The 25,828-nt window shown below is 36.3% G+C and overlaps 1 protein-coding gene across 1 annotated transcript in view; it reads left to right on the top strand.

Annotated features, from left to right (window-relative positions):
* NR5A2 (nuclear receptor subfamily 5 group A member 2) overlaps positions 1 to 5,906 on the top strand; it is a 172,968-nt gene extending 167,062 nt beyond the window's left edge. Inside the window, exon 8 of the mRNA XM_051998699.1 lies at positions 2,464 to 5,906. Within this exon, the coding sequence (XP_051854659.1) occupies positions 2,464 to 2,711 (248 nt within the window). The 3' untranslated portion in view covers positions 2,712 to 5,906. The remainder of the gene's footprint in view (positions 1 to 2,463) is intronic.
* Positions 5,907 to 25,828: the final 19,922 nt, after the last annotated feature.

Below are 25,828 nucleotides of genomic sequence, written 5' to 3'. Positions count from 1 at the left end.
AGGGGGAAGGATTTTACTGAGAAGGGAATCAGAATTTCTGTAGGAAATTTTAAAATCACATTTACCCTCTCTTTTGCCATGTCATATGACTGTCCTTTATCAAAGATCAGCAAAGCCAAACGTTATATAATATACACTTTATAGAACCTGTTTATAATATTAGTGTCAAGAGCTCAAGGCAAGTCAGTTTAGAGTTTTTAAATTATTCCAAGATAGCAGTGCACTTTCTCACAAGATAGTGTTTTTTGTTTTTTGTTTTTTTTGTCTTTGTCACTTTGATAGCACCTAGTCAGGTATAACTTTGGTGTGTCTTTGAAAACACACTTAGAAAAATTAAATCTTTACAACCTTTCCTACACAGGAACAGAGGAACAGAATACAAAATGATTAATTCTAGAATGCATGAGAGGCTTCATTTTGCAATTAATGAAGAATGAAATATGTCTTTAAAAACCATACACAAATTTCATAATATGTGTTGAATTGAGGATTCATACATAACCAAGAAGAGACTATTTAATTGAAAGAAAAGGAGTGGTATAGGGAATCATTCACAGTCAGAAAGACATTTGAATCTCAAAAACATATATATTTTTTTAATCTACTTGAGTTAGCTGAGTATAATTATGTCGTTTGTTTATGGTAAGGCATGTAGGTGTGAGAATTCTTTAGGCTCCCTGGAATTTTGAAGAATTATAAATATCGTTTTATATCTGTACTTCTAAAGGATTGCATTCCAGAATGAGGAGTGACTTTTATACTGATTAAACTAAAAGTAGGATGAGTAGTAAAAACATTTATGGCAGACTTTAAGGCTTGTAAGGCTTACATATCTTATCTGATCATTTAATACAGTGGTTTTATCCTGACAATGCACTCTGATACTTGTCTGTTGAATTTAAATACCATACTGAGGTGCAACTCTCCCAATAGTGGACTTTGTTTGCCTCAGTGATTATTTGAGGATTTCATTAATCCACTTAGACAAACATATTTGATTTTATCATCCCAACTTTGAAATAAACATCAGCTTTGCATCTCATATTACATATGTTTATTTACCTTAATATTCAATTCCCTCACTGGTTTTAATTTGGGGTGGAGAGTTGAAGAAGGGGGATGGAGGATACATTGATGCAAAATTACAGCTAAAAATGTAAACACCCAAATCATTCTGGACACATTTCTCCAGCAACTGTAAACCAACCCTGTTGTATATGGATACAGAAAAAATTAAATGTACATATATACCCGAGACATGAATTTAATGGTATAAAATGCAAAATCATGTATGAGAGAGTAATAGTTCCTTTGACAACCATTAACAGAGTTGATTGGATTTTGGACATTTCAGCTTTCAACAAGAGCCCCACTGATCTTGCTTCAGGATCAGAAAGTCCTAACCCTTTCCTATTTATTTTTGTGTAGTTGGAAGGAGAGATGGCCTGCATCTGCTTTCTTCCACATGCATGTTTGGGTTTATTTGTATGTATGTGTAACCACACATCTATCTGCATACTATGTACACACTAGATGCAGGGGGTGCTGTTTGCATAAATAAACAACAGAAGTATTGTTTCATCAAAGAAATTTTCAATGAGTTATTCTCATTCTGTCTCTTATTTCAATATTTATAGTGTTCCCCTAAGGCAGAGATGCCCTAAAACAACTATAGATGGCCACTTGAATTAAGGCAAATTGAACTTCCAGGATCCACGTTCCCTACATGAATGCTGAGGTGCTAAAGAGAAATGGAGAAGCCAGCATCAGGTTAAAGGGCACTGTCCTGTCCCGTTATTTTGCCAAAAGGACAAGGCTTTCATTTTGCAAAGATCATTAGTCACCAAGATATATATTTTAGAGAGTTTCTCGTACGGAAGATTATGTTGGCAGTCACTGGAGTGTACCAGATGGTTCATTAGCATGGGTTAGACAAGTCAAAGGCTTTCAGAATCATTTAGAAAATGTCAAACAGAAACAAGAACCCTGTCACTTTTTATTAGAATTAACTACATCATACCCTGGACACAGATTTCACCTTGGGTCAGAAAAATTAATACAGAATTATATGAATTGTGTAATATACTGGGTTAAGATGGGTCTTTCTCTGGGGACTCATTTGCTGGCAATATATTATGGTCCCTCTACTTTAGGAATCCACAAACCTTTCCCTTTTGTAAGATATGAAAAGAGTTGACCTTGCTCAAAATCCATTGGTGTCTAATTGATTTGAGGTATATGCAGAATTTCAACAAGATACTCTGCTCCACTTCTTTTGTGATCCTTTTTTTCCCCCAAGAAGCCTGGTGAGTGGGATTTACTGAATATTCAGCAGCATGTAAAGTATGCTTTATGTCAGGAGAAAAATACTCCCATTAATTGAACACAAGGCTTTGGTAAACAGGAATTAAAATGCAATTGAAATGGTGTGACTTCTTTTTTTTTTTTTTTTTTTTTATCCAGATGTCAAAAACCTTGAGAACTTCCAGCTGGTGGAAGGGGTTCAAGAACAAGTGAATGCTGCATTGCTGGACTACACAATGTGCAACTACCCACAACAGACGGACAAATTTGGGCAGCTTCTCCTCCGGCTACCAGAGATCCGGGCCATCAGCATGCAGGCTGAAGAATACCTCTACTACAAACACCTAAATGGGGATGTGCCATGTAATAACCTCCTCATTGAGATGCTGCATGCAAAGAGAGCATAAATTCTCCCCACCCCCAAGAGCTTATTTCTGCTTTCGAATAAAAGCTGAAAAAAAAAAAAAGAGAGAGAGAGAGAGAGAGAGATACTCTGAACTGCTCCAAGCAACATTAATTAAAAACTTGGTTTTCAGACACTGAAAAATGGTATAATAATCAAATACTTAATAGTAAATAAGAGATGTATCAGGGTATTTGTATTGCAAACTGTGAATCAAATGCTACACATCCCCAAAGGAATATAGGACACTACAATGAAACGTAATGAACTTTGCAGGTGGACACCATCACCATGTCAGATGGAAAAGGACAAAACAATTCTTGTATATTTAAACTGATCTCCACTAAATGAAGAAATTTAGGAACAAATTGACCTGTGTTATTAAGCTATTATAATGGGGAGGGGATTTGCGTGCACTGAATTCCTTCACCAGATAGCTGGAATAAAAATGATTCTAAAGGATATAAGCTGTGCCTTCTGGCAGCATCCTTTGCATTATCCTTCCAAGGACCCAACATTTACTCTCTTCTGTGATCATGGATGTGTTCTCTATGCAGAAACCTGTTTAAAAGAAGAAAGAAAGCAAAGATCTATGGAAGGCCACAAACACAACAGCCACGCCACCAAATCATAAAAAGCCTGCATGTCAGGCCTGCAAAACCGCTAGTACGAACAGTCTAGGAATAAGTTAGCTTGCCATTTTTAATATGTTCTGAAGTTTGTTTTGTCACGTGTTCATATTGTTAAAAAATATGGAGGCAGTATCCCTCTTCTGGTCTATGTCATTATGATACAGGAAAACATGCTTTCACATGCTTTTCAACTGCTCCAAAGCTAAGGCTTTATGGAGACCCATTTCTGCTGCTGTAGTGGTGATGCGGCATCTGGACATCACCATGTGCTGATATCCATAAAGTTTTCGTGCCAAATGGCTTATTAGAGCATATCAGTCTTTTCACCATCATGTTTGTAGTTCATTTAAAAATATTTAAAAATAAAACTCTGTGCTTGGGTTTCAAAGAGCCTATCTGTGTTGTTCAAGCTAATAAGCAAAGCCAATGGAAATCAAATTATCTAGTCTCATAGGTATTGAACATTGCCAAAAGGTTGGAAAGAAGGGACTTGTTTTTAATATGTGTTGGGAATGGGGGTGAAAGAGGGGAAGACTAGACTAAAAGTCTGACAAAGAGGACAGAAAGAAGAGTGATACTGCCATTTCTATGTAGACCAAAGTCTGCTGCAGAACAAATATTGGTGAAAGACAATTACAAACAATCTCTTTCCAAATGAAGATATCAGTATTATGACATGTAAAGTCACAGTTATGAAAGTCTTGCCTTATTTCACTATCCCAAGAGTTAACTGTGCAGGTGTGGATCAAGAAATGTTTAAAATAAAGTATTACTACTTTTGCATTCAAAGAAAACCTAGTGTTTACATTCTTTAGGTCCTGTGGGGGGGAACTGTGATACCACACATCACAAATGCAGTCATTTCCTTGATGTCGCTTTCTGATTGGTAATTACTTTTTACCAGTTCTTAATTACTGTATGTCGTGAGACACTAAAATCAAAAGGGAATCTCATTTAATCTCTAATTTTTTAAAGATTATTGGCTGCACAATCACTTGCTGAAACTGTAAAAAAAAAAAAAGAAAAAAGAAAAAAAAAGAAAGAAAGAAAGAAAAGAAAAAGAAAAAAGAAATCTCCTAGTCCCTTAATTTTTTTCATAAATATTGCTGGCTTTTAAATAGTTTATTTATATTGTATATCATAGTTTCAACTGTAGACAATTATGATGCTAATTTATTGTTCCTTAGTTTCCCCTTTGTATAAGATATAGCCAAGAATGAAGAAGCCAAATATATGTGTTTACTGTAGCATGTCTTCAAGTTAGTAGAATATATAGTTCAGGGACATACAAGAGTCTTAATGAATGAAAATCAGTCACTTGACTCAATGCCTGTAAATCTTTATAATCCTCAAGGTAGTTTATTTAAAATCTGTTGTAAATTTTATGACTTGTAGCATCCTCTGTTTCAAGTGATCTTAACTTAGAGAGGTGGGCTCTTCACCTTAAATTCCTTTCCAAGCATTGTACATTGTATACCAAAGACATCAGTCCATGCTTCTCTGGTCATTTAAACTGTCCATTTCATCACCTTCATGATTCAGGTCAAATATTTTGTCCGTGAGTAGGGTACAAACTTAGCAAAGTTTAGCATCTGTGATTCCTTGCTATATGTTTACTGCCAATTCCAACTGCTCATTCTAATCTAAAAAGTTCAAAGGACCCCAGAAAAATAGCTCAGCAGAATGGCATATCCAACATATGAAATATGAATTTTTTCCAATTATATCAAGTTGACCCAGTCACATATGGAGACCAATTGTTTTACTAGTGAGCTGTAAAAGCGGGTCCAGTCATATATGTACAACATGGGTGAGGATTTGTGGACTGTTTCTGTTTTGAGTTGGTTGTTGTGTTGTTTTTTTTTTTTAACATTTCAAACAAATGCATCACATTCTGTAAATTCTATTTTTTCTAATTCAATGCTCCTCAATGAATATTAAAACCTTTAAAAATGTCAAATATAAATGTGTTATTAACTATATGGAGAGCTACAATCTCACTAGAGAAGAATGTGACAAAAGGGTTTCTAAAAAAAAAGAAAGAAAGAAAAGAAAAGAAAAGATAAAAAACAACCGCAAGTCAAATTTTGCATCCACCCTGATGGAAACAGAAAGTTCAGAAGCAGATAAACTAGAATGTATATTTGCCAGTGTCTGTGGTTCTAAGAATCCCTCCAGCTTGCCAAAGTTTGTGAACCCAATTTATCTAATGTTAATTGTTAACCACTTTGTAACCAGACATTTACTTAATGACTGCCTTATCAATTACAGGACATATTAGTAAAAGCAGACTAAAATGAAAAGGTTTGGGCTTTGGCTGGTTTACAATAGTTGTTCTATGTTTGTAAACAGACAATCTGTAATGTCTGAATATTTGTATTACAGATGTTCTGCAGCTGCCTTGGGTAGAGTGTGCAGTTAGTTACTTGTTGCAGTTCTCTTACTGTGTCAGTGAAATACATATTGTCATGTCCGTTCTTTGCCAGGAGTTTCTCAACACCAATGGAAATTTTTTTTTCAGTATTTCAATAAATATTGATATGCCCAGCCTGATCATTTAAAAATTATTTTTATGAAACCTTCATTGCATTAGAACTAAAAAATCAAGTTAATCGAGTGAGATTTAAGGAGAGGAGAAAAAAAATTGCCCTCTCCAGATACTATTTTTTGTAATAGAAAGGCCTATTAACTTGGTCAGACATATTCAAACCAATTCTACAAGCATTTATTAAGCACTTACCATTTGCCAGGCATTATATTAGATGTGTGGGGGTTTAAAGTTAAAAACAAATTTATTCCTAACTTCAAGGAGCTTACATTGTGCTGGAAATAAATACATCGCCATCCATAAAAGAAAATATAAGATCAATGAGGTCAACATTTCTAAACATAACTAATCTTTAGAAAATGTAGCAAGGATTTTTCATTACATTTTCCCTGTCAAAGGGAAGAAAAGAAAATAGGTCTTCAGGTGACAAAGTAAATGGATATATAATTCAGTGCCTACCCAATACAGCTGCCTGAATTTTGCTGTCTGTGTAAACACATGTATACACACACACACACACACACACACACACACACACAAACAAACAAACACACACACACACATCTTCCCTTCTTATGATTTACTAAGCTTTATGTCATAGGACCATAGGATTTAAAGCTAGAAAGAATCCAAGAGATCACCTAGCTCAACCTCCTCATGTGACTGAGAAGGAAACTATCTCTAATTTAATAAAGTTGTTTCTCAGACCATTTTAATTGTTAGTGACAACCTTTTCATTCTTGGGTAATACCTAACATCAAAGAACCACAACATTCCATTTAGTTTGTCCCAGGAGTCATCAAGGGCAGCCACAGATGACTAAGATGAGCAGAGAAATGCTGGTAGTTTCCTTTAAAAGTAACTTTTATTGGAAGGACAGTACAGTAAACTTCCTGCTGGTAGAACAACACTAAGCAGGCACTTACTCAGGCTACTCTATAAGTACAGGAAATCAACAGGAAACAGGACTGCTGCTTGACTTCCATACTTAGAATTCTAACAGTGTTTTCGATATTGTGAAGGATTGTTAAAATCATTTTCCAAGGAAAATTATTCAATCACAGAAACTCATTTGGAAGGGACCTCAAAGGCTATACAGTCTAACCCATCCCCAAACAAGACCAATAAAGGAGCAGATAGTCTTTGTTCTAAACCCTCCAGGAAGGGCCAATGCACTCACTATTTTCTGGGGGAACCCATTCGACCTGGAATGTCCCTCATTATTAGTTTTTTATTATTTATTATTAGTATTAGTATTATCACTCATTATTAGTAAGTTTTCTTCCCTATATCATCAAGTCTAAATATCTTTGCATCTTTCACACAAAATCCTTGTACCATGTTTCTACTTTGTCCCACAGGTTATTCAAAACCTGAAGACAAGGGATAGAGAGAAGAAAGATGAAGAGAAAGATCAGAACATTCAGAAATGATTATGTGAAGCCCCCAAATGAAAACATAACTAGAGCAAACATTAAGTTTATAAGTGTATAATATATATGTATATATGAAGTATGTTTTTATATATGCATATATAATAAATTTCTTTATAACCCCATAGGACAGAGCTAGAAGGAAGAGGAAGAATAGCAGAAAAGCAGGTTTGGATTGATATAAAGGGAAATTGCCTAAAAATTAGAACTATACACAAAAAATGGATTGTCTTAGGAGATAAAACTCTGAACAAAGTCTTGAAGTAGGAAGCACTTCTTTAGGACTCCCCCCACTTCACACTTGCAGATCACATTCTACAAGAGATAACAACCCAAGTTTAAGGTAATTTGTGGGCCCATACTCCTTAAAATTTTAGTTCATAAGCATGTGTTTACTCTTCTACGCAGTCAAAGAATGAAATTAGATCACAATAAAGGCATTTAATGAAGTAGCATAATAAGAAAAATAGCAACAGAAGATCTTACACCCTCCCAAGAGTTCACATAACACATTGTGAAGAGTGGAGATATCCATAAAGTTCACAAGTGGAGATGTCCACATATCTGTTGGAAAATTGTAGAGAAGAGTATTTTATAGACATGAGTTGGACTAGATAGTTTCTGGGGTACCATGATTGTGTATGTTTGTGGGTGTACACACAATTCAGCAAACTTCCTCCAAGAGAGAACATTTCATTCTTTTCCCCAAAAGACAAGAGTTTAATTAAGCAATTGTTATCTCTAACCTAGCCAGAATGAGAACACAAGACTTCCTATCGGTCCCAGAAATGAGGAATATCTTTTCTCATTAGAAGTTCCAAAATGACTTTAAGGAGTTCTTATTATAATACAGATAATCCTAGAGCATGGAAATTATGTGCCCATCATAAAAAACAAAAACAAAAGCCACACATTTCATATTCACTAGAACTTATATATAAAAGAATCAACCCAAGCCATATTCCTTTATTTATTAAATTTTGCTTCCTTCTTTTTCTTTTCAACAGCAGGAACCATTGGTAAAAATTATGAAGAAGTTGATTTCAGCTTAATGCCAGGAAAAAAAATTTTAACAATTAGAGCTGGCTGAAAGCAGAATGGGTTACCTTGAGAGATAGTGGGTTCATCATTCTCCTTCCTTGGAAGTCTGTCCTTAGTGACTAAACAACCACTTGTCAGATGTGCATGGTAGAAACTCCTCTGAACTATAGAATGGATTAGATGTCCAATAAGATCCTTCCCAATTCTCATGTTCTGTGATTCTAGGTTTCTGTAAAAGGAGAAAATATCATCTGATTGTTTGCAATTATTTTTGGCCTCTGTCATCAATTTCAATAGATATTTAAAATGATATCCTATCCTCTATGTTGGCAGGCTCATGTGTGAAAATGTTATTTCACAATAGAGTTTTTTATATGCTTTATTATAACATTTAATTTTTATGTAATATTCATGGGATCATCTCTAAGTACACAATTCTCAAATCTATCCTCAAATCTAACCTCTCTCCTGACCTCCAGTGTCACATCTCCAACTGCTTATGCAACATGTCAATTAGAAGCCTCTTAGACATCTTATATCCAGTGTGTCCACAACTGACTCTTTATCATTCCTTCCAAACCTTTTCTTCTTCCTGATACCCTTATTATTTTAAAGGGCACCATTATCTTTGCAGTTACCCAGGTTCATAACCTAAATATATTCTTCCCTTTCTCATTACTCCTCATATTCAGTCGTAAAATTTTGCTAATTCTACCTTCATAAATAGTAGTAGTAGTAGCAGCAGCAACAATAATTGTAATAATAATAATAGTAGTAACAGTAGCAATAGTGTCAGTAGCAACAGCATCACTGGAAGTGGTAATAGCAGCAGTAGCAGCAGCAGCAGTAGTAGTAGTACTAATAATAATAGTAGTAACAGTAGCAGTAATGTCAGTTGCTAACTGGTAGTGGTAGTAGCAGCAGTAGCAGCAGCAATAGTAGTAGCAATGGTAGTATTATTATTAGCAACTGCAATGGTAGTAGTAATAGTAGCAACAGCAGTAGTGGTAGTAGTAGTAGTAGTAGTAGTAGTAGTAGTAGTAGTAGTAGAAGGTATTTATAGAGCAATTTAAAGTTTTCAAAACACTTTGCAAATATTGACTCATTTTGTGTTTATAACAACCCTTTGAGATAGCTACATTATTATCTTTACTTTACAAATGAGGAAATTTAGATAGATCAACATTAAGAGACTTGCCCAGGATTACAAAGCCAGTAAGTGTCTGAGGGCAAATTTGAAGAAAAGAACTACAGTTCTGGTGTCAATCCACTGCATCATGTAGCTAACATCTCTAATATATACCTACTTTTCTCACACTGCCAACTAATGCAAAAGTCCTCATTTCTTCATGTACAGACTATTATATTAGTCTTCTGGATTCTAAGGTATCTTCCAGCTCAAGTTTATAATTCAAAATAATTCCTTCCCTTACTCTTTCTCTTCTGCTACTCATTGAAATTTCGTTTTCTCCTGAAGATACCACATTTTTTAAAATGTTGTCTAAAATCAACTGTTTCTGACAAAGTCTAAGAGACGTTAGTAAACTTCTTGTTTCCTCCTTATATTTTCTTTCTTTTTTTATTTTCTTTTTAACTTCTGGAATAAAATAAACATTTCCATAACATAATACAACTTCAAATTCTCTTGCTACCATCATTGCACATCGATAATAATAATAACTAGCATCCATATAGTACTTTAAACATTTTGACATGTTATTATTTAATTTGACCTTAACAATAAACCTGGGAGATAAGTACTATTGTTCCCATTTTACAGATAAAGAAGGCACAGCAAATTGAGGTTAAATGACTTGCCCAGCCATTAAATGCCTGAGATTGGATTTGAACTTGTCTTCCTAATTCCAGGCCTAGCACTCTATTTACTTCACCGCCTAGTTATATGCTCCAGACTACCATTCCCATAACCTTTGTCTCTAGATGAACCTCGAACAATCATATGTACAGGAATGATCATATCTCTGACCCTTCTTCTTCAGTGAAATTGATCCCAGTTGCTGAAATTCTGTCTTACAGTTCTGCTACAGTCTTGGTAAAAAAAAAAAAAAAAAAAATTGGGGGGGTGGGGGGAGGATAGGTTTATAGTAAATTCCAGGAAAAATCCAAACCTTTTCTTTTATTGTATATCTAATCATTCATTTTACCTAGCCTTAACTGAATGGGAATGGGGGATGGAGGAAGGGGGTGGGGGGAAGGAGGGCTGGTCCACAGGGTGCCTCGGTCAAAAGGAGACCTGTTAAAGACCTATGCTTAAAAAGGCCGAAGTCTCCTATTTGGTTCAGGACCAATCCTGATCTATATTTGGCCACTGGACCAAATGGCTCTGAAGAAGAAAGTGAAACTGGTGACCTTGCACAGCCTTCCCTCTCTTAAATCCAATTCACTTGCAGTGGTATTACCTCCCTGAACTGTTCCAGAACAAAGAATAAACAACAAAAACAACAAACATAGTCATTCATAAAATTGCATTTGTGTTTAAGTAGAGAAGAGAAATCTCAAGTAGAGGTCTTTCTTGTAAAAGAAAGGTACTTTCCTATTGAACTCTACATTAGAATGACCAAATAACCCTGTACCAAACTCAGAGTCTGCTGCCTAATTCCCTTACTTGAAAGAATTTATGAAACTGTTTTTATAAGAAATAATGATGGGGGAGGGGATTCCAATCCAGTCTTTTTCTGCTGTCTAACCACTCTAAAATAGCTACAAATACAAAAGGTCATTCAACAAACCAAGCCACCTGAATTTCATCATTCAGAATAACACCCACATAGATTTTCAAATCCAGCAGCCCTATTACCCAAGGAAAAAAATTCCTAACACTGATGTACATTTTATTGTTACAGTTAATATCCCCAATAACTTTGAAGAGGTTTGTACCTTTAACTAAGTTTGACATTTGGTTTGAAGCGACCTCTGATGTATATTTTTATTAGAAACATACAGAGAGTTGGTTCCACATAGCACAGGTCGACATGCTACAATACTTAGTGATCTTGACATTTTCCTGGAATACTAAAGAACAATTTTCCTCAACTCTGAACAGGAAGTATGTAGTTTGGTCACTCAACATAAATATTCTAGCAATATTCTAACTATCTCACATAAGCATTTGTTTTACCTCAAGTTAGGTATTAATAATCCACGGATACATCAAGTATTTCTTGTGGTTTAGTCTGAAGAAAAGCTAGGAACTCTGGGTGCCCAGTGGTATTGCTAAAATAATCATGAGGCATAATTAGATTCCTGAAGCTGATATGGAGAGAGGTAGAGTTCGCAGTGAGACCTGCTTGATAATCAAGGTTCATACTCCAATCACTCCTGCCAATCCCTTTGGTTAGCTGATTCCATTTCAGATAGTAAACTAATATTTATCTGAGTACCTACTATGTGTCAGGTACTGTGCTAAACTCTGAAGATTTAAAAAGAGGCAATAGTCCCTACCCTCAAGGAGCTTGCATTCTAATGGAAAGAAAAAATACATAAAATTATATGTAAATAAAATAAATACAAGATAAATTGAAAATAATCAACAGAGAAGAAGCAATAGAATTACTGGGGATAGAAAAAGGCTTTTTGCCAAAGGTGACGTTTTAACTGAGACTTGGAAGAAACCATGGAAGTTAAGAAATGAAGATGAGGAGGGATAGCTCTCCAATGAAAATGCTTGGAGTCAGGAGATGAAATGTCTGGTTGGAAGAATCATAAGGAGGTCAGTATCATTGGATCATGGGATACAGGAATAAGTGATATAAAGGTTGGAAAAGTAGGAAGGGACAAAGTTATAGAGGGTTTTAAAAGCTAAACAAGGAGTTTCATATTTGATTCTGAACAAATGGGGAACCACTGGTTTTGATTGAATATGGGTACAACATGGTCAGACCTTAACTTTGGGAAAATTACTTTGATAGCCAAGTGGAAGATAGAAGGAAATGAAAAATAGGACAGAGAGACCAACCAGCAGGCTATTACAATAGTCCAGGCTTGAGGTGTGGCCTTGGTAGCAGTGTCAAAGTAAGTGTAGATCACATATGGGGTGGTCATACCTACTAATGACCTAAGTACAACTACCCAGAGGTATTCCAGGAAAGCGGACTTTTCCCTCAGTTATTCAATTAAGTGAAAAAAAGCACTGAGTACTGTAACTCATTCTTACTAATAACTAGGTCAGGTCATCAAATCTAGGATAAAGCCAAGAAAGGCAGTAAATTGGAAAATTCTGGAAATATAGGCAATTCAAGGAACAGTTCATTTTTCCCCCAATCAACATTTACTAAGTGCCTACTATGTACCAAGTACTATGCTAGTCACTGATGATAAAAAAAAAGACTAAAATGAAATCCCTTCTGCCCTCAAGAACTTTATATCCTATTATTGGGAGATTAAGTGTAAACAAAACAAATAAAAATACTTTTTTTAACTGTAACTGTGGAAAAGAAACTCATACATTCTGTCATTCAAATGTTGGTCACTTCTTTTGCTTACTAAATATATTGATTCATGTCAATGTAGAAAGCCATGCGCTCCCCCCACACACACACACACATACACACATACACACATACACAAAAGCACATTGATCTAGAAGTGCTTTGATTTAGGTTATAGTCTTGGTTCTTCTATTAATAAAAGATTGTATCAAAATACAGAGGTAAATAACTGTGGGTTGGGGAGGGAGAAGCTAATAAGTAGATGAGTCTAATCATAATGCAAAGGAATAGAGAATCAAAGTTGGACATTATGTTATAATGGCCATGTCATAAAGACCACAAATCTAATTTAAAACAATAACTGAAAAGGAAGGATAAGGGAGAAAACTGTTTATCTCTATCCATCAAGCTATATCCAATAAAACATAGCTACTATGTAGGTAGAAAACCCCAAACTTTTATGAGACAAAATGCCATAAAACAGCCAGTTTAAAAAAAAAAAAAACAACAAGCTTTTGATGGCTATGTAAGAATGAACAAAATATGAGTAACAACCAATGTAAGCTAATACAAGGAGACAAATTATCAAACCTCATAGTTTCACCTAGATATGGAGGGATGAAACTTATGATGGGACTATACCTCTGGAAGGACATCTCTCATGAAAAAGAAATGGGGAGGAGGAAAATCAAAGGGAAGAGGAATAATGTTATATATCTGGAAGATATATTTTTTCAGGGAAGTCTAATAAACAAAAAAAGAGGCATAATAGAGAGCATTTTATTAAAATATTTTCTTTATAAATAAATTGATAAATATTTATAAATTTGTTAAATATTTATAAACTTATTAGTAAATTTATTAAATTAAATATATTAAAGATCAATGGACGCTTCAACAGAAAGATCATCACATAATACACCTAGTCAGAAAGAGTAAATAAATGAAGAGTTAGGGGAATAATAGGGGAAAATGCAACAGGAGGAAATGTTACCAATGTTAAATACAAGATAGAGGAAGTGTGATTAGAAAGTAGACTGTCTGAAAAAAATATCTAAAGGTTTAGCTGATTAAGAGTCAACTCTGTGGTACCACTAATCAAAGAAGCCACTGCCTTGCATTGAGACAGAGCTTCCCAATATAAGGTTAAGGTAATCCTACATTTTATTCTGCTCTGGTCAGACCACACATGCAGTATTGTGTTCAATTCCTGGCATTTCTTTTTTAGGAAGGACATTGGTAAACTGGATAAAGTCCAGAGCAGTGTAACTAGGATGGTGAAGGGTCCCAAGGTCATGTCTTATTGAAAATTGAAGAAACTTGGGACATTTAACCTTGAGGAAAGAAGACCCATGGGAAATATGATAGCTGGGTTCAAGTTTTTAAAGGGCTACCATGTGAAAGAGATTAAATTTGTTCTGCTTGGTCTCAGACGGAAAGACTAGGGGGAACAATGGATGAAAGTTGAAAAGAGGCAAATTTCGGCTAGATGTAAGAAAAGAACTTCCTAAGAATTAGAATTTTCTTTAAGAGGAATGAGTTACTTCAAGAAGCACTAGCTTCCCTTCCTTCATTCAAAGGCTGAATGATTACTTGTTGGATGTCCTGTGGTAGAGTTGTTGCTGTTGTTGCTGTTCTTTCAGATATAAGTTGGCCTGGATGGCTTTTGATGTCCCCTCCATTTCTGAAATTCATTGATTCTGTGTTTCTGTGATATGGTTTGCCTCAGTTTTAGCAAAGCATTTGATATAAGCCTCTCAGGCTACTCAGATAGAAAAGATGTAGAGACATGGTACAGTCAGTAATATTAGATATCTGCATGAGCACATGAAGAGTAATTATTAATAAATAAGTCTATGTCAGTTTATAAGGAAGTCTCCATTGGAGTATTCCTGGGCTTTTTATCAACTTGAATCATGGCGCAGATAGCAAACTCATCATATTGCTCTATTGGTTGGACTAAATGACCACTAAGATTCCTTTACACACTGAACTTATTTGTGTTGTTTTTGTTTTGTCTTCAACAGTATTTTATTTTTCCAATTACATGTAAAGATAGTTCCCAACATTCATTTTTTAAATTTTTATTTATTTTTATTTCTTTAATTAAAACTTTTTCTTTTCAAAACATATGCATGGATAATCTTTCAGTAATGACCTTGCAGAATCTTGTGTTCCAAATTCCTCCCCTTTCCCCCACCCCCTCCCCTAGATGGCAAGTAATCCAATAAATGTTAAACGTGTCTATATATGTTGAGGCAGCTAGATGGCACAGTGGATAGAGCACCAGACCTGAATCGGGAGGACCTGAATTCAAATTTGATCTCAGACACTTAGCACTTCCTAGCTGGGTGACCCTGGGCAAGTCACTTAATCCCAATTGCCTCAGCAAAAAATTAAATTAAATTTTATATATATATATATATATATAATCCATTATATGCATATATATTCATATAAATATCATGCATATATAATAATATAATTATTATGCATGCAAAATTCATATCAAAAAGGAGAAAAATGAGAGAGAAAACAAAATGCAAGCAAACCACAATGAAAAGAGTAAAAATGCTATGTTGTGATCCCACACTCAGTTTCCTACAGTTTTCTCTCTGGGTTATGATTCTTTTCATCACAAGATCATTGGAAATGGCCTCAGTTATCTCATTTTAACAGTCATTTTTGTAAGACTTTGAGTTACAATTTTGTTTCCTCTCTCTCTTACCTCTCCCCTCCCCAATATAGCAACCAATCTCATATAGAATATATATACATATATATATATACAACCATTTTAAACATATTTACTATGTAGTGAAAGAAAAATCAAAACAAAAGAGAAAAACCACAAGAAAGAAAAAGAAAACAACAAAAAAGGCGAAAATAGCATGCTATGATTCACATTCAGTCTTTTTGGTTCTTTCTCTGGATGCAGATAGCATTTTTCATCCCAAATCTATTAGAATATCTCTGAGAAGAGCTAAGTTTATCATAGTTGATCATTACATAATCTTGCTGTTACTATATGCAATGTCCTGGTTCTGCTCACTTCACTCAGCATCAATTATATGTCTTTCCAGACGTTTCTAAAATCTGCCTCTCATCATTTCTAATAGAATAATAATATTTCACTTCATTCACATACCATAACTTGTTTAGCCCAATTGACAGGCATCCCCTCAATTTCCAATTCCTTGCCACCACAAAAAGAGCTGCTAAAAACATTTTTGTACATGTCCCTTCCCCTCTTTCATAATCTTTTTGGAATACAGACCCTTTAGTGGAGTGACACTGCTAGATCAAAGGGTATGCAGCCCTTTGGGCATAATTCCCAATTGCTCTCCAGAGTGATTGGATCAGCTCACAACTCTACCAACAATGCTTACCACTATTAGGTTTTAAAGCACCAATGAAAAAGCAAAGAGATTCATAGAGATAACACTAAATCTTTTCTATTTATCTTTCAGTAGTATGCTGGAACCAACTCAAACTAATAAGGAATTATCATTCAATTTATACCTCAGAAACAATTAAAGTAAATCAGATTTGATTTATTGTTTTCTTGGTTGTCTAGACTTAAGAAAGTGATGAAGAAAATATTAATGACTCAGATTAAACTTAAAAGTATATAACAGCTATATTATTTGTAGAATCAATTCTAAAACATTTACCAACATATCTCTCAAATCCATGTACACACATATTACAGACATAAAATAATTCATACTGAACTCTCCCTCTCTTCTTATTGTTGACAGCCAATATTGACAATATATACATTGTCTCATGAGAGAAGAAATAACTTGTCTCATGAGAGTCACAGAGGTCACAAGTAGCAAAACTGGGACTCAAACCCAGTTCTTCAAATTCAGAATAGATTTAAATAACCCATTTGCAAAAGTTGAAAATTGATATTTATTTTATTAATAAAAGTCTTGGCACATAATGAACACTATATAAATGTTAGTTATTGTTATTATTAGCTGAAATGATAGAATACCTATTCATGAAGAGCATATCCTGACACTCATGTTTTGCAGTGACAGAATTGTCATATGTTATGTAACTTGAATCTCAAAACCTATTGGTTTGGGACTCTCTCCTCATTGGTGGAGATCAATACCCTGAGCCTTCATGATGAAAGAAGTAGAGAGGAAGAAAGAGTTCCAGAGACACTTCAGGTCCCTACTAGGCTAGTGAGTGCTTTGGGCATTTTGGACTTCCAGAGAAAAGATGGATGATACCAACTTTATTTCTTTTATTTATATATATATATATATATATATATATATATATATATATATATATATATATATATATATATATATAACTTTTTATTGACAGTACATATGCATGGGTAATTTTTTACAACATTATCTCTTGCACTCACTTCTGTTCCGACTTTTCCCTTCCTTCCCTCCACCCCCTTCCCTAGATGGCAGGAAGTCTTAGACATGTTAAATATGTTTTAGTATGTCCTAGATACAATATATGTGTGCAGAACCAAACAGTTCTCTTGTTGCACAGGAAGAATTGGATTCAGAAGGTAAAAATAACCTGGGAAGAAAAACAAAAATGCAAACAGTTCACACTCATTTCCCAGTGTTCCTTCTCTGGGTATAGCTGCTTCTGTCCATCATTGATCAATTGGAATTGAATTGGATCTTCTCTTTGTCGAAGAGATCCACTTCTATCAGAATACATCCTCATACAGTATTGTTGTTGAAGTGTATAATGATCTCCTGGTTCTGCTCATTTCACTCAGCATCAGTTCATGTAAGTCTCGCCAGTCCTCTCTGTATTCATCCTGCTGGTCATTCCTTACAGAACAATAATATTCCATAACATTCATATACTCAGCCATTCTCCAATTGATGGGCATCCATTCATTTTCCAGCTTCTAGCCACTACAAACAGGGCTGCCACAAACACTTTGGCACATACAGGTCCCTTTCCCTTCTTTGGTATCTCTTGATATCAACTTTATTTCAAGTTGCTGAAGGGAAAATAAGAAAGTTCAGAGAACTTCCCCTTAGATAAGATTCTCTCTCTCCCTCCCTCTCCCCCTTCTCCCTCCCTCTCCCCCTTCTCCCTCCCTCCCTCTCCCCCCTTTCCCTCTCCCTCTTCCCCTCTCCACCTCTCCCTCTCTTTCTCTCCTTCTCCCTCCTCCTTCCTTTCCTCCTCCTCTTTCCATCTTCCTCTCCCTTTTTCCTCTTCCTCTCCCTCTCCCCCTTCTTCTTTCTCTCTCTCCCTTTCCCCCTTTCCCTCTCCCCCTTCTCCCTCTTCCTTTTTGCCTTCTCTCCCTCTTTCCCTCTCCCTTTCCCTTTTTCCTCTTCCTCTTCCTCTCCCCCTCTCCTCCTCTCCTTCCCCTTCTCCCTCCCTCTCTTCCTTCCTTTCTCCCTCCCTCTCTCCCTCTCCTTTTCCCTCCCCTTCTCCCTCCCTTTCTTTCCCTTCCCCTCTCTCTCCCTTTCATTTCCCTGCCCCTTTCTCCCTCCTTCTCTCTCTCTCCTCCTTTCCCCCTCTCCTTCCCCTCCCCGCTCTCTCCTTCTCTCTCCCTCCCTCCCTCTCCCTCTCCCTCTCCTTCTTCCTCCCTCCCCCCCTCTCAGAAGTGCTGGCTGCTTGTATTGTTTTTTAGTCATTTTCCATCTCTTCATGACCTCATTTAGGAATTTCTCAGAAATACTTGGAATGGTTTGCCATTTCCTTGTTCAATTAATTTACAATTCTCCAATTCAATTTACAGATAAGAAAATTAAGATAATAAACAGGATTAAATGATTTGTGCTGAGTCACACAGCTATTAAATGTCGGAGGCTGGATTTGAATTCAAGAACTCATTTGAGCTCTTCCTGACTCTAGGCCCAGCACTCTGTCCACTGTCCTACCTACTTATCCAGGCTTCTTGTAGCATTTGCCATTAATCATAGTCTTCTCTACCTTTGGAAAGCCCTATATAAAACAAAATATCAATTGGATTCTCTCCCAAATCTGTGCTCCTGTTTATTTCTCAGGTTGGGCCAGATGAGGAAACCATTTCTCATTCCCGCGGTTGGGTACAGTATAAGCAATGGGGAGAAACTGGGGAGGATCCATAGCATAGTGGACAGGGCACTTGATTTAGAGTTTGAGGACTTACCTTCAAATTGCACTTTTTCCACTTACTACTTTGTGAGTTTGGGAACAATATAATCTCTCTGGGACTCAGAGAGACCCTCTGTAAAAGAAGGACGATGAACAAGATGACCACTAAGGTCCCTTTGAGCTGTAAACTTACAATCACAAATACACTGCTTCGCACCATACGTCCACCTTCTGTTCTGTTGTCAACAATGTAAAAGGGGGTACAGGGATGCAAAAAGTACTCTATACTCAATGTCAATCAAGCCACATGTGACTTCTGAAACAGATGTTTCCTGCTTGTGATTAAGAGAGAAGCGTGAAATTAATTGCATGACAAACTGATAAGAAGTCACTGAATTGGAGGAGGGGGATGACTGACGAGGGGGAAGGAGGATGTAATTCACCATATGCCACCTGGCAAAGGCACAAATGCAAAAGGAGACATCTTATAGATAAGCTCTGGAAGCCCATGTGAAGCGAATGCAGAGTATCACTATTTGCATCATCCAACCAGCATTCAGCTAAGCCCGTGAAAGGAGGCAATGGTGTCAGGTACAATTTTAGAGGTTGTAGTGTTTTTTGAAAAGAATTTGGTTTGCATCTCTGGTGCTGGTTGTTAATGAGTACAGACCATTAAAAAGCTTTTGACAGCTTAAGCAGGTGCCAACTTGTGAGTGCTTTGGGAATGTCTACAAGACAAACATCCTCTTCTCACTGTAAGAATTTAGAGGAGTAACCAGTATCCACATGGCCCTTTGACAGCGCCTCTTCTTAATATAGTAAATATGCCCCCTTCTAGGCTCTATTATTAGCCTGGCCATAGGAAGTTCCATAGACCAGCCTTGTTCTACTTCAGTTTATTCATGTGTCGTTTGTCTTACACTTTTTGTTCTTTCACAAAGCCATTTTGAAAAAATATTTTAAATTTAAGAAATATATTTAGAATTTAGAAATAAGACAAATATTTAAGTTCATAGGTATTGTATAAATCAAAAATAACATTGTTTAAAAAGAGAAAAAATTTTGTCCCATGGAACCTCCTATCCCACTCTCCCCTAAAAATGAATGTAAAATGTTAAGAATCTTTAGCAATAAAGGTAACACGACTATAAATAAGGGTGGAAACATATGTGCTACATTCCCCCTGAGTGTTGCATTAGCAGGTTTTATTTCCCCTCTGTTCTGGCTTTGTGGCCTTGTGTTGTAGGAATGTCAAATGTTCCTAGGACCATTGTGTGGACTGGATGGGTGCCAGGTTCCCTAGGTAATGCCTCAGCCCTGGTGTCCTGTTCTCCCTTGACTATGCAACCTTCAAGATTATAGCCCATTGTGCTGGAAGGGAGTCAGTGGAAGGGGAAGACTGGAAAGAGGATGCTCAGCTTCTTTGGGGGCCTTATGTCTCACAGAAAATGGGCACCTGCCCTTGCAACTCTCAGGCACGCTGAATGATACTGTGAATTTCATCAGTGCTTCTAAAGTAAAACATCAGACGTAGATCAATCATGAGCAAGTTTTGCACCCAGGGCAAATGGAATGAAACATTCCCTCAAAAAACAAGTGAAGAAGGCTTCATGCATGAGAGGAGGGTGGGACCAGTAGTCCTGAGAGGAGGGTGGGACCAGCAGTCCGGGAGGAATTCACATGGAGCATAAAACTAATTAGCCTTTAAATCATATGCTAAGTTTAGTTGTTTCAAGCTAAAGCAAAGTGGTACAGGTGACTTACTCTAGAGTTAGAAGGCCTTTCAAATTCTGACTGAGGTTTATTTGAGTAAATTTGGGTGAGTAACAACTTCCTTGGGTCTCAGTCTCCTTATTAGGAATACTATCTAATCTGACCTCATTATCTGAAAGCCAGGTGTGCTACAAGATTCTCTGGGACCCTTAGAGAGGTTTTAATATCTCTGACAATGTCTCAGGCTTAAACTGTGTTCCTTCAATTTTAGGGTATCCCATGCACTCCAATTCCAAGTCATTGTAGCTTTTACAAGAAATTATTCACTTCAAAGGCATATTTCGACATCTTTTTAGCACTTGGGGAATATGTCCTTCACCGTACCAACTGTTTCTAGGGAGCAAAGGGGGATTAGGTTCACAGTTTAACTCATTTCCTACATAGCATCAGTCTCACTCTGTCCCAAGTTCAAAGTCCCTTGGCCTTATGTGCCAGGACAGCAGTTCTTTCAAGGTTTCCCCACTGATCTAACAGCAATCTCCCTTCAGGAATCTTGTCTCCAAGGTGACCATGGCTCAAATTTAAAGATCTAACAGAAAAGGACAAACAACTAAAACCCCAATCCCACTTTTCAGGGATGTAGACCCTAAAAGGGAGAGGGGAAAAGGTGGTTCTTGTTCCATATCCAGCTCAATTCATGGCACCTGTTTCAGGTGAATAGGACCATTCCTCACTCTCCTAATTGTGCCAGTCTCAAAGGGAGTTCTGGCAATGCAGTCAATGGAAAGAGACCACGTGGTATAAGAACTTGAGCTCCCAGAAACAGGGCCCTGACATCACCCACTTGGGTCTCTCCATCTTAGGTGGTCTAGGCATGTGGCAAAGCCTAGTTACATTTATAATAGAAGAAATTGGGCTGGATGGCTTCTGCAATCTCATCTTTTTCTAGTTCTAGGAACCTAGCACAGACTGCAAGTGCTCTTGGTGCCCTCTAAACTTGACCTCTGGGGCAAAGCCCTGCTCTAGTTAAGCCTCTGAAGGGAAAAGCTTCATTGGGATTACCTCACTCTATCTCTACTTTCTTGTTCCATGTCAGTATCATGTTTCCTTGTACCATATTTCCTTTTACTTTTGAAAAACACAACGTACTTTATCTCCTTCAAAACAGAACAGGCAAAAAAAAAATCCATTATTCATTGCAGCTGGATCCATTCTTGCTCAATAGGATGAGAGTCCAGGTCTACCAAATAGCAAAATTGATGATTTTTGTGCTCTCCAATGTAATAATTTGTCCCTTGTGTTATTGAACAGCTTATTATTATTATTATTATTATATATGTATGTGTATACACACACACACACACACACACAGAGAGAGAGAAAAAGAAAGAGAGAGATCAATATATATTTCACCAGGCAATTGGGGTTAAGTAACTTTCCCAGGGTATTAAGTGACTTGCCCAGTAAGTATTACGAATTCGAAGCCTAAAGTCCTTCTGACTCTAGGGCCAGTGCTCTATCCCTTACCAAGGGTCCTCAAACTACTGCTGGGCCAGATGCAGCATCTGAGGACAATTATCCCCCTCACCCAGAGCTATGAAGTTTCTTTATTTAAAGGCTCACAAAACAAAGTTTTTGTTTTTAATATAGTCCAGCCCTCCAACAGTCTGAGGGACAGTGAACTGGTCCCCTATTTAAAAAGTTTGAGGACCCCTGCGACCTACACCATCTAGCTGCCCCTTTTGTATTCATTTTTTTTTTTAAAGTGGGTAACACTTTTGGGCAGATCATTCACTATCTGGCCATGAGTCATCCTTTATGTATCAAGAAACAAGTAAATCTTCTCACTAGACACCTAGATATAATCATTTAGCTCAGGAGTTAGCCAGTCCTCTCTTCCTGCTTCCAAGAAGGATAAAATGACCAGGAGCTGGACCAGCCACATATCTCCTGCCTGACCACTTTAATGGGGAGAGTATATTATTAGCACGGGATAATCACCTACCTCATATTTGCATAGGTCTATTTGAGATTTATAAAATACTTAACCATAGGTTATTATTAGTATGAATTTTTTAAAGAAGTAAGCCTGAAAATGCACTGTTAGAGTGGACTTAATGCCTGCTGTCCAAAGACCAACCTCACTGAGTTTGAAGAAACTTATCATAAAAGTTAACCAGGGTATGATGACAACTGGATCAGCTTCAGAACTTAAAAAGATCATCTAAATTAAGGAGCTTCTGCAACTGTGATGATACAGGAACTATCCATGTTAGTGAAATCATGGATGATTGAAGTCATGTTGATGAAGAACCTGAGAAAGGAAAAATGAAGTGACTTGTTCAACAAGTGTATGTCAGAGACAGGACTAGCCATTATCACTAGCCATTAGTACTAGAATTGGAACATGTTCCATTTAACATATAACTAAATATAAAAGAAATAATCATTTGTTCGGTTTTCTGTATTTTTGGTTTAGGGACGGTTTATTTATTTTCAGGTTTAAGGAATTTTTTTAAATATTTGCAGGGTTTTTTTTTTTTTTTCTTAAAATATCAAAAGAATCTTATATTGCAAATGTGCATGCAGTCCCCTTGTTCAGGAAGTTTTATTATTAGTAACTGAGAATTTTAGGTATAGAAAGAGTATACTCAAAGGAAGAAACCAAAACAGCCATAGTGTAGTCTGTATAGCAATAAATGATAGAAAATAAAGTGGGTACACAGAGAGTAGAGAATAGCTAACAACTTGAGGTCTATGAACTAATCTCATAGAATGATACTCTAAGACATAATGATCATGAAACATGAAAATGACTTAGGATCACAGATCTGGAGTGAGATATAGTCTTAAAGGACATGGAACCCAATTATGTCTTTTAGCAGATGAAGACACTGAGGCACACAGAGATTAGATGATTTGTCCAGGCTCAAAAAGCTAAGTGGCTAAAGGATTCGAAGTCAGTTTTTGCTGACTCCAAGTCTAGCATTCTATCTAGCTGCCTAATTCAGGACTAAAAAAAGCAAAATTAAAAGAACAATGTTCACAATAATTACAATAATATAAGTAGTACTGAAAGTGTTTCACATAGTGTCTGGCATATAATAGGCACTTAATAAATGTCTATTGACTATTATTAAATGACATCAGAAATCACATTTTACTGAAGAGGAAGTGTTCAGAAAAACCTGGGAACACATATGAATTGATGCAAAGTGAAGTGAGCAGAATTAGATCATTGCACACAGTAACAGCAATATTGTAACAATAATCAACTGTGAAAGACATAGCTACTCAGATCAATACAATAATCCAAGACAATTCTAAAGGACTCATGATGAAAAATGCTCTCTACCTCCAGAGACAGAAATGATGAACTATGAGTGTATATTGAAAGTTACTTTTTTCGTTTTCTTTTTCTTGCCTTTTTTTTTTTTGCAACATGGCTAACATGGAAATATTCTTTGCATGATTTACATGTATAATTGATATTATATTGCTTGCCTTTTCTTTGGATGATAGAGAGGCTAGAAGGAGAAAACCCAGTATTTTTAAAAAGGAATCTTAAAAATGAATAGAGTGAAAAGTCTTCTTTAAAAAAAATAATACTTAATGCAATGATCAATCTTGTCTCTAAATAACAAATGAATCATATTTCTCTCTGCAGGGTGAACAATAGTTATGGACTATAGGTAAACTATGGGTGCATGATGTTGCAAATATATTATAAGGCAAGATCATTATTGGTTGGCTTTTTAAAAAACTGATGTTTCTTTGATGTAAAGGAACACTCTGGTGATATTAGGACATGATTGTAAAAATTTAAAAATATTAAAATCCACAAAGCATTTTAAATCTTAAATAAATTGAAAAAAATGCAGATTGGTTGGGGGAAATAATATCTCAATCATTTCCAGGTACAGGAAGTAGAATGTAGGGTTTATGAGGGTACATACACACGTGCGCACACACACACACACACATCTCAAGAAGTGGGAATGGAAGGACAGAAGATGAATTTGTAAGGAAGAGAAGAGGAGGAGAAAAGTGAAGTAGGCAAGAGGAGATTGAATGATGATGCCTTAAAAAATGACAAAAAGTTTTCTTTGAAAGCCATAGAGGGACTCAAAGGAATTGTGTGATGAGGCTGTCATGTTGACAAAATACAATGATTTTAGAAAAGGCACTTTGTATAAACTGGGTGAAGAACAAATGTAATTCCTCCTAGTATAAAACTTGTCACTTTGTTATCTCCCTTGGGAAGTGAGCTTTGCTGCCAAGTCAAGTGTCAATTCACAGGTTTGGAACTGTTCTCCTGTGGACTGTGTAATTTTCTGCCCAGTTCTTTATCAGCATAGCTACTCTGCCGCTAACTTCTTCTAACTTGAGGTATAGGAAGCAGCTGGCAGGGGATCTTAAGAGTTATTTTAATATTGCTTAACTTAGGTGGCACTTTGAGAGTCAAAAGTAGGGGTTTTCCAACCACATTTTGATTTATGCTTCATCTAGATGCCAATTTCCTGTTTTTAAGCACTGCAGAAAACTTTTCCGAAAGGAATCTGAAATACAACAGGGCTTCCTCGCAGAAGTAAAGCCGGGGAAGGCAATGGAAAAACAATGCTAAGTAAATCATAAATTAAGAATATTAAAGTCACAGGGCACCTAGAGATCCTAAATAGCATTTTACATCCTTTTGAACTCACTAGAATCTTGTACATTCACTGAAATGGGGGAAATAAGAAGAGGTTTTCAAATATAATCCTGGTTTTATTATAATAGAATAAGTCAAGAAGTTCCTATTAAGTTCTTATGAGGTGAAAAGCACTTTTGCTAAATTCTGGTAATACAAATACAAGCAAAAAGAAAGCTAATTTAAGAGATTTCTGTTTCTCCCCTCAAGAAGCTTACATTCTAATGTTTGGGAAGATAATATATCAAATGAGCATGAGGAGAGAAAGGTAGCCAGAATATTGTTGGAGAAGGTCCAGGAGGAGAGTTCATAGTATGGGGAGGAATGAAGATAGGTGACCTGGATGGCTTACCTAAAATGGGCATTCTGGGAGGAAACAACCAATCATTGGAAGGGGCCACATGGGTGGAGGATACTTCCAATGCAAGATCCAGGAATAGAATATTCAGTTCCAACTACCTCATTCAAGGAAGCTGAGAAACTAGAAATCTAGATAAGAGCAACCTAGATGAGGAGGAAACTGGAAACCTTG

This window comes from Antechinus flavipes, chromosome 4 (genome assembly GCF_016432865.1).
Source record: "Antechinus flavipes isolate AdamAnt ecotype Samford, QLD, Australia chromosome 4, AdamAnt_v2, whole genome shotgun sequence".
NCBI classification, from domain to species: domain Eukaryota; kingdom Metazoa; phylum Chordata; class Mammalia; order Dasyuromorphia; family Dasyuridae; genus Antechinus; species Antechinus flavipes.
This window is presented reverse-complemented; position numbering and strand designations above follow the sequence as displayed.